This window comes from Atheta coriaria, unplaced genomic scaffold (assembly GCF_025399875.1).
Source record: "Atheta coriaria isolate IRGN ID8LTWV9N9 unplaced genomic scaffold, Caltech_Dcor_3.1 hic_scaffold_10_pilon, whole genome shotgun sequence".
NCBI lineage: Eukaryota > Metazoa > Arthropoda > Insecta > Coleoptera > Staphylinidae > Dalotia > Dalotia coriaria.
Genome location: NW_027045452.1, coordinates 8,535,867 through 8,545,616, shown reverse-complemented (window position 1 = coordinate 8,545,616; position 9,750 = coordinate 8,535,867). Strand labels below are relative to the sequence as shown.

Below are 9,750 nucleotides of genomic sequence, written 5' to 3'. Positions count from 1 at the left end.
CACACCCCCTTGGCAATTTTTTCTTAAGAATGAAAATTTCATCTCTTAGATTCCCGCTTTAACTAGCCTATCTTATAGAGAATAGTGCGTAGATTAAGACGCTGCGATCGGATCTTAATTATCTCTTTTAGTTTACGAGATATTCGCGATTGAATAAAATGGGCAAAAATTGAAAAATCTCACTTTTTAGCACTTTTAGTCGCGTTTTTCAACCTTTTACTGTAGGAAATATATTTATTTCATATTTTTATCTGATAGAGAATTTTCCAATCTTTCATAATCAGCTATTCGTTGGTTCCTATCGCCTTTCGTTTAAGAGATATTAATTATCAAAAATCGTCGAAAAAAAGTATCAAGCACCCCCCCTTGGCAATTTTTTCTTAAGAATGAAAATTTCATCTCTCAGATTTCCGTTTTAACTATCCTATCTGATAGAGAATAGTCCGTAGATTAAGACGCTGCGATCAGATCTTAATTATCTCTTTTAGTTTACGAGATATTCGCGATTGAATAAAATGGGCAAAAATTGCAAAATGTCACTTTTTAGCACTTTTAGTCGCGTTTTTCGACCTTTTACTGTAGGAAATATAATTATTTTATATTTTTATCTGATAGAGAATTTTCAATCTTTCATAATCAACAATTTGTTGGTAGCTATCGCTTTTAGTTTAAGAGATATTAATTATCAAAAATCGTCGAAAAAAAGTATCAAGCACCCCCCCTTGGCAATTTTTTCTTCAGAATGAAAATTTCATCTCTCAGATTTCCGTTTTAACTATCCTATGTGATGGAGAATAGTCCGTAGATTAAGACGCTGCGGTCAGATCTTAATTATCTCTTTTAGTTTACGAGATATTCGCGACTGGAAAAAATCGTCAAAAATGGACAAATGTCACTTTTTAGTACTTTTGATCGCGTTTTTTGACCTTTGACTGTTGGAAATATAATTATTTTATTTTTTTATATGATAGAGAATTTTCCAATCTTTCATAATCAATAATTTGTTGGTTGCTATTGCTTTTAGTTTAAGAGATATTAATTATCAAAAATCGTCGAAAAAAAGTATCAAGCACCCCCCCTTGGCAATTTTTTCTTCAGAATGAAAATTTCATCTCTCAGATTTCCGTTTTAACTGGCCTTTTCTTATAGAGAATAGTTCGTAGAATAGTCTCGGCGATTTGTACCTATGTATGACTTTTAGTTTACGAGATATTCGCGATTGTCGCGTTTTTTGACCTTTGACTGTTGGAAAATCATACTATCATTCATTTTCTTCTCAAAAAATATTCAAAACTTTGTTTAAACCACAACTAAACTATATTACTAAGTAAAATAATATAAATAGTGCTTTCTTGTCTTCACTTTAATATGCAAGATACTCTCCTTCACAACGAAAAACAAAACAAAAGAACTAGTAACAACAAACAGTCTGTTCGCCGCAATGAGAATATAATAATTAAACATAACAAATTCAATCAAATTCGCTCCGTTACAATATACGCAATAAGAATAAGAATCATAATAGGAAAAACTCAATACTACTAATAATAAATAAGTGAAAAGTTTAAAACTAGCATCATAGTAATAATAAGTAATAAGACGTATTCATTAAATAGATATATAGTATAAGAGATATAAATTTGCAACTCTGCTTCCTTTCTGTACAAATAGAAGCGCCTGGAAATAAATTCGGGGAAATCAAGACCAAGGAAACAAGGATCACAACAAAATGGCCGACCAAATACTTCCGCATGCTATGTTTCCCGCATTACAAGCATTCTCGGCCATTTTGCGCTTCAGTTGTGGAACGCAAGTCACAAAAACAGTCACGGTTAGTGTGTAATCTGTAATTTTTCGTTAATAAGTCGATAGTTTTTCATTCATATAATTAATTATATAATCCATCCATGTGGGGGTGTAATCATCGGTTTTGGTTGCTTTCATGTATGCGCCAAAAAGATTTCAACTAATCGCACTCATAGATTCGGCTGTCTCAGCTTCAAATATTTTGAAATTCGCCAGCTCTGCTGTACCTTCATCATTAATCAACGAATCAATGAATAATAATCAGGGGGATACAAGTAATACAATTAAGTGCACAATATTTCTTCACTTGTTCTCGGTTTTTTTGTTTTGTTTTGTTCAGCTAAGCTCAAGTCCACAAAGTATGAAACGCGCGTCTCGTTTGCATTTTGTATGCCCCTGACTCTCAGAGTGTACGGTGTGTGTGTGTCTGTGAGTGTCCTCAATGCTTTATTTACTTCTCGTTTATTTCATCTTAATAAGGAAAATTTACTAACTAACACCGATAAATATATTAATAGTACATTGTTTGTTTTTTTTTGCTTGCATGATTCTCGCGCCACACGTATGGACGCCTGTTTGGTTGTTATACTTCATTTAGATAATAATTAACACACTAATATATAATCTCATGCCGTCGCAGGATGTGCGCGCGCGCTTGTGGAACTATCATGGCTGCCATGACGTGCACGGCGCGCGCATCATCCACAATTTGAAAAATGATCTAAGTTAATATAATAAATTCATTCAGTTACTCTCGTCTTCACATCGTAATCATAATAAATACGAAAAACGCACAATAGTGTTTAATTTATTTTTTTGTTTAACCCTTGTTGTTGTTGTTGTTGCTTTGTTTTCGTCAATCGGATTATCATTTCTTAAGTACGAAGCAACCGTTTCATACTTTGTGACTTTTACATTACAATACATTTAAGATAGATGTCGCCGGTTGATGCGACCGTCTTTTTTCTTTTGTTTGTTTGTTGCTCTTCCGTGTCGCGGTGGTGAGAGATGGTGGTGGTTGTAGTTGTTGCAAGTCACACGACGGAACATTCAGCAATTAAAATTATTGATTGATTTTTTGTTGTTGTTGTTTTTCAAGTTCTCATTTGTTTCTTGTGTTCTTGTTGTTCATTTTGTTGCACCGTACTATATAAACACTAACCATCGATCGAAACAAATATATTACAAAAATTTACACAATTATCTTTATCATTAATATTTTAATTAATAATTAATTTAATATTATTATTTTAATAATATTTTTTTGTTTTTTTTTTTGCCTTTCCATTACTTACGTTTTTGTTTGCTCTTTAAATTTCTGGTATTTCGTGTTTTTTTTTTGCTATCATTAGTTCATTTTCTCAGTGTGTGTATATCTCATTTGACTATATTTATATATCATTGAAATTTCTTTCGACAAGTTGACAAGTTTGCGTGAAATAAACCTTTCATTTGTTTTTGCTCTTGTATTTCGACAGTACAGTTTGAATATAGTTTCAAGTAAGATGTAACCCAAGTTTTTCTCTCTCTATGAATGTGTTAGAACGTGTTGTAAGTAGAAGTTGTTGATTTTGAGGGCCCGGCAGCCATCTTTGAAAGCGAAAAAGATGTTCTCGTGTGTGTGGGTCTGTAATTCATCAATTGGTTTCTCTGATTTATTATTATTCTCATTTTGGTATCTTGTGACTGCAACATCGGTGTTGGTGATTTGTTTTCGGTTGTTTTTCTTTTCTTTTTAAGACGTCTCGTTTAAATATTAATATATTTTTTGTTTAGTAGTATTATTATAAATGGGCCGGGATGAAATAATGGAAAGCTGAAATGCAGACGGCGCACTCACGCTGGTGGCGCTTCACTTCGAGGTCATCATGGTAACAAACTCTGCAACACACCAAACATATCAAGAAATTAGCCTAAAATGTTTCATCACGCAATTGGAGTAATAAAAAACGTGTGGACAAAAACGAAAAGCATGACAAAGTGTAACACGGAGCAATATCCAAAATGGCCACCCATGCATACGCCATGTTTGCTCCACTTAGTCATCCTTAACCACAATTTGCACAAGAGATCTACAAAGATAATTTGCACATTCGCAAGATAACTTTCATCCAGGGATTTAGATGTAGCGCGCGGATGTTTGCGCAAATCCAAACAGTAAACATGCTCAAAACGTTGTGTTCATACACACCGTACACATACACGAAACAATAACGGTGGTTACGCTTCGTTGCAAGCTCATAAACAATTAGCAAGTATGTAACATAACATAAGTACAAGTAGAGAGATGATTATCAGTGGAATTTATGTGATTGTTTGCGTTTGTTTCCCGCTTATATGTGCAAATGTAAAATGAGCACAGGGGGTGAAGAAAATGAAGCGACTTTCACGAGCAGAACAAAGCGACTGCTTCGGTTGATTCGGGTTTGAGGGGTTGAAAATGACAAAAGAAAAACTACTAAACACAAGAGCTACGAGACTGACCAGCTTGAAGCTCGTGCGGGCGCATAACGACTGAAAACTATCAGAGCAAGCGCGCGGAAATCTGCAAGAGAGCAAACAGAAACCAAAAAAACAACGCAACACTACCAGATACTCTTGATCATCATCATCATGTAAACTATTCTAGAAATTCTATTCTCTCTCTGCGAATAAAGGCCAGCACTATGACTATTACCATAAAAATAAAAACAAACGGTGTACACGCAAATATAAAAAACACGTTGGAAAAGGTCACTAAAAAATATCTAGGATGATATCACACACACATAGGGCACCGAGAGAAGAAAAAAATGCTTTGTGTGTCGGCGCGCGTTTCACATTTTCGCAATTCGAGAAAATTGTGTCATGAAATTTACGGCCCGCTGCAGGAGGGCAGCACGGCGGCGCGCGGCAGCGACGGCGTAATAAGAGGCGGGGGTGGTAGTGGCTGGCTGGCTGGCAAGCAAGCAAGCAGCACAACCAGGACCACACCCTCGTTGCGCCCTTTTCGCCGCGGCTGGCTGGCGTTGCACAACGCGTAGCATTTCGCCACCCCGGAACACACCCCTCTGTGCAAACACAACGCCAACGTCCGCATTACTCCAAGAATGCCAAAATTCGCACAGCTAGGAAATATAAATCTACGAAAAGAAAAAAAATCTCACAGAGGACACTCTGTCGGCGAAAAATCAATGAAATTTCAGCACAGGAGATTAGCAAAAGTTAGCTGTGAGCTGACAGATCGGATAGTGCGGCGCAAAAGTCAAAAGACCAAGGAGAATCAAGGACAATGCGCGCCGCGCGCGCAAAAAATACAAGAGGGTTGCGTTAAGTAGGACGAACGCAAAAAAAAAAACGAACCACTCAAGGACAAAGCGCAAATTTATCGACATCGAAAAAACCCACACACAAAGAAATAAAAAATTTCGTTTTTTTTTCTTGTGGTATATACTGACCTTCATAATTGACCTGGCCATCACCGTCGATGTCGGCCTCCCGGATCATCTCGTCGACCTCCTCGTCGGTGAGCTTCTCGCCGAGGTTGGTCATCACGTGGCGCAGCTCCGCCGCCGAGATGAAGCCGTTGCCGTCCTTGTCGAAGACGCGGAACGCCTCGCGGATCTCCTCCTCGCTGTCGGTGTCCTTCATTTTGCGCGCCATCATCGTCAGGAATTCGGGGAAGTCAATCGTTCCATTACCTAATTAAACACATACAAAATAAACTACTAATTTGTAGCGCTAATCATTATATTATCTAAATCGTCGCGTCGCGAAATAAAATCCTAATCATTTTATTTGATGCCGCACTTGGGGGATGAAAACGCTCGCCGAAATGAAACCGTAAACACGTAAACGTCAGCCACGTTTCCCATTGTAATTATGTTATAAAAGCGTTTACTGCCCGCGCACTAGCGAGAGTACCACCAGAGAGAGAGAAAGCGCGCGCGTAGCATAGCCGCCTCCGGTGCGGGCGGCGGCGGCAGGCGACGATGGCGGCCGAAAAATCAATATCGTTCATTCATGAACACCGCGCGCTCGCTCGCTCAACTTTATTCATCGCAATCGCAATCAATTTATGCATAAACATTCATTACAAACAACACACGCAGAAAATGAAAAAAATAAATAAATACGCATGTAAATTTTCTAGATTTCTAGACCTAGATACAACATTGTTCGGGAAACAATGCCGCGCATCGCCAAAAGAATCGCAATTTGCAATTTTGGCACTTTCTTGGCAATCACAATTACGACCGCTATTAATAAACGTTAAGAGCGTGTTTTTAATGCAATGCCGCGACTTGCGTGGAAATAAGTGCGCGCTGTTTGATGACTGATGCATCGATTATTAGCTAGTGTCCAACATTATTACCCACACTCACACACACACACAGAAATATTGTGTCGCGCTTGAATTGTTTCGACTACGCGCGCCGCACAGATGCTCCGCATGCTTCGGTGACGTTATAAACAAATTAAAAACTAACACCGAAACAATAAACACATCATCTGCGAAGCCGAAAAAAGTGTGCGAACTGTTTTTTCGCGAATAATGCTACAAATTGCTAGAAAAATCAGAGATAAACACAATTCGCAGACAATATTAATAATTTTTTTTATGGGATAATTGCGTGTGTTAAACGTGTACAACGTGAAAACACGACAATACGCCGTATTAAAATTAATTGACTGTGGAAAAACAAGTCGCGCTCGCCTTGAATATCGAAAACTGTCACAATTTCGGTGATTTTTGCGTTATTTCCATGCATATTATTCATGTTTCACACCGCAGCGTGTGACTCGAACGTGTTACACTGCACAAACGTCGAAATTATTACTCATTGTGCATCCTTTTATATCAAATCCGCTATAAATAGTTGCGCGCGTGAGCCTGGCGGCGCGATTTGTTTCCATGCTGCCCACAAACACATTAACAGGGTGCAAACATTCAGAAACCACTTGAAATTGTGTAAAAACTCAAGCTGTTTAATCGGCAAATTATGAAACCGCAATTTTTACGCTGTAATCGGCACGTAAACCACTCGGAATCCACGTCGACAATCAATTACAGCAGCGCACGATAAGAAATTCACACGAATTACCTAATTTCCCCACGTCAAGTGCGTTTTAATGCGATATTTCATCACATCTACATCAATATCTACTTCAAGTGGTGTAGATATTAGAAAAATATCTGAATTCTACAAAAAAAATTACCGTCAGCGTCGACCTCGTTGATCATATCCTGCAGCTCGGCTTCGGTGGGGTTTTGGCCAAGCGACCGCATCACCGTGCCCAACTCTTTCGTGGTGATGGTGCCATCACCGTCCTTGTCGAAGAGCGAGAACGCCTCCTTGAATTCAGCGATTTGTTCCTCGGTCAGTTGATCGGCCTACAAACAAAAAACACAACACAAATGAGTGGTGGAATGCGTTTGATTGCTGTGCATGTCGTTTGGGGGAGAGGCGTCCGCGCGCGTTATCTACGATCCAGATAGGGAAGGTATACACACTGGCGTGTAGAGTATACGGGGAGAGAAGCCGCACAAGGCGGGCGAAAAAGCAACAGAGCAACAGATCAATAATACACGTACATGCACACGGTGTGCGCGCGACCCGAAACGTAAAAATTACGACGTGAACGAACCGATTAGACACCTGAAGATAATAATTACGACTAGTTTTTTTTTTGGCCTTTTATTTTCTTCCTGTGTGTGTTTGGAATTTACTGCGACGCAAAATGATGATTTCGTAAACAAACTCGAGTGTGTAACTGCACCGATATCGATTTTTGACCCCCTAAGGTGAAAATTCATCGTGCGTCGTTTGTTTCCAGATGCACAACGCGTGCGGTGCATGTAACTGTTGATTGGATAGATGTGTAGATGGTGTTGGTGTCTAGGTGTGTGTGTGTGTGTGTACACAAAACGCACGAAACACACGGTGCGCTGCGTGCGAGTTACCGCATTGCGGTAAAAATATGTACGCGCCGCCGGACTGGGAGGGCTTCGCTCGACATTCGACAATACTCAACGCGCACAAACAAATTCCTCCGCCATTTCACCCAATATCGTGTGCCTGAGTCGAATTTCACCCGGTGTTTTCACCGCGACCAATCAACGCGCAGCAAATCGATGTGCCTGTATGTGTGTACGTGTAGGTTGTACACAAATCGGCGGAGCGCGACGAAATTCGATTTTTTTCGTGTTTCCGGCTCCGGTTGCGGGAAAATACGCTTGTGTGACGATGCACTGATAATCGCTGCTTGCGTTGGTAGCGTCGATGGATGCAAAAGAGCGCTCACCATTGCGATTAGTTAGGATTTAGTTTGTGGGATGTCCCTCCGGCGGCTGGTCTTCCTTCTCCTGAGCGGCTCCGTGTATGTGTGTGAGTGTGTGATGTGCTGGATTCGGCTGCACCGCTGATCCTGCACTGACGACGTTCCCGTAATCCCAAGCTCCTGCGGGGGCGGTGGGTAGCGCGTTTATTCGGCAGCGAGTTCACCGAGTGGCGGACAACTACTGTTCTGCAAGAGTGAACTTCTGCGAACTTCGACGGCGGTGTGGTGCGGCGACAGTTGCGATTGCGACGACGTCCAGACAACAACTGACCGTCTGACGAGCGCCGAGCCGCGTCGTTCTTGACAGCCGCAGCGCGCCACGCGTCGGCGGCACTCGGGTTTCTTCGACCTACTGCAAACTGGCGCTAAATTTGAGCTGCTTATGGTGAATGCAATAAGTGTAAGCGAAGGCGAAATAGAATAGGAGAGAGATGGGGTGATCGCCGGTGTGCGACACTGTTCCGCGAATTTCGCAGCGCTGCGCTCCCGGGTTGACTGCGCACTGCGCCGTGACAGCATAACCGAGTAAAATTCCTACGCCGTTCTGCAAACAGTGAATATCCAACACAAAACGCACAAAATCCGCTAAAATATCCACCTATACATTACTTTATATAATAAACTAGATATTACAATAGTTTATACCAAGTTTCTACGTGGTTTTCATAAGAAATTTTCAAATTTTCCGCAGTGATTCTTTTCGATCGCCGTGGCGCAGTCACAGTCCGTATAGTTTTCGCACGTTGGTGGGGGGCCGCTGCGACAGCAGGGTCGGGCGCGGCATGTTTACCGCGCCGGCCGCGGCGTGCCGTAGCGGCGGCTCTGCTCCCCGATTGGTCGGCGCGTACCTGCAATGCGTCAAGCGGGAAAATTTGGTTTTGTCGCGTTTCGGCCGCCGCGGCAGAAGCGCGCCACTCCGCACCGCGTCGCCGACCGGCGAGCGACGCGCGACTCTTTTGCCGCACACCGCACGAGAGCATCCGCAGCGTGTGTGCGACTCGCGCGCGCACAGACCGCACCCGCAGCGTGCTAATAAATCCTACAATTCTTCGAAAATTGCACAATGTGTGCGTCCTGCACACATAGATCCTTAAAAAAATAGGCAGCCAAACAAACAAAAAACTATTTATACCTTCCACCGACAACAAAAGAATGTCGGACGCGACGCCTGTGGAACTATTTTTAGTTAAACTCAACGTCGAAAAGAATTATTTACAATAGACAACACAATTTACACAGCGTTAGTCATAGTTTTTTTACGCAGAAATCGAATTATTCAGAGTTGGCTTGCATGTATAGTGGGTAATCTACATTTGCGACCTTCATCCGGCAATATTTCGCCTTCTGTTTGCGATTGGCGTGTTGTGTTGTGTTCTAAATCGGGATTTACGATTGTCTGCCGCCCCTCGGCGCCTAATAACCTTCACCCTCCTTTCGCGCCCATCGTACATTCGGGTTTTGCGGTATGTCGATATACAATTCGCATGTCGAACGCAAATATTTGCGGCGCGGTGTGTGTGTGTGCGCTACATTCGGCGTCTTTTGTTTTCGGGGCATGCTTTGGAAAGTGGGGTGAAACACGCAGGGGGATCCTGAACGACCTTTGTACTGTCCTCAATGGGT

General features: G+C 41.5%; 1 protein-coding gene across 1 annotated transcript; it reads right to left on the bottom strand.

Annotated features, from left to right (window-relative positions):
* Positions 1 to 1,348: 1,348 nt before the first annotated feature.
* On the bottom strand, positions 1,349 to 8,414 carry LOC135800165 (calmodulin). The gene is made up of 4 exons (XM_065313310.1): positions 8,092 to 8,414; positions 7,006 to 7,180; positions 5,244 to 5,486; positions 1,349 to 3,687 (listed from the first exon to the last, which is right to left on the bottom strand). Exons 1-4 carry the CDS (start codon positions 8,092 to 8,094, stop codon positions 3,659 to 3,661), a joined length of 450 nt encoding a protein of 149 aa, XP_065169382.1. The 5' UTR covers positions 8,095 to 8,414; the 3' UTR covers positions 1,349 to 3,658.
* Positions 8,415 to 9,750: the final 1,336 nt, after the last annotated feature.

Coding starts and splice junctions, on each gene's coding strand:
- LOC135800165 (XM_065313310.1), bottom strand. Junction 5,487..7,005: donor CAACGAGGTCGACGCTGACG/GTAATTTTTTTT, acceptor GTGTTTAATTAG/GTAATGGAACGATTGACTTC. Junction 3,688..5,243: donor TGGCCAGGTCAATTATGAAG/GTCAGTATATAC, acceptor GGTGTGTTGCAG/AGTTTGTTACCATGATGACC.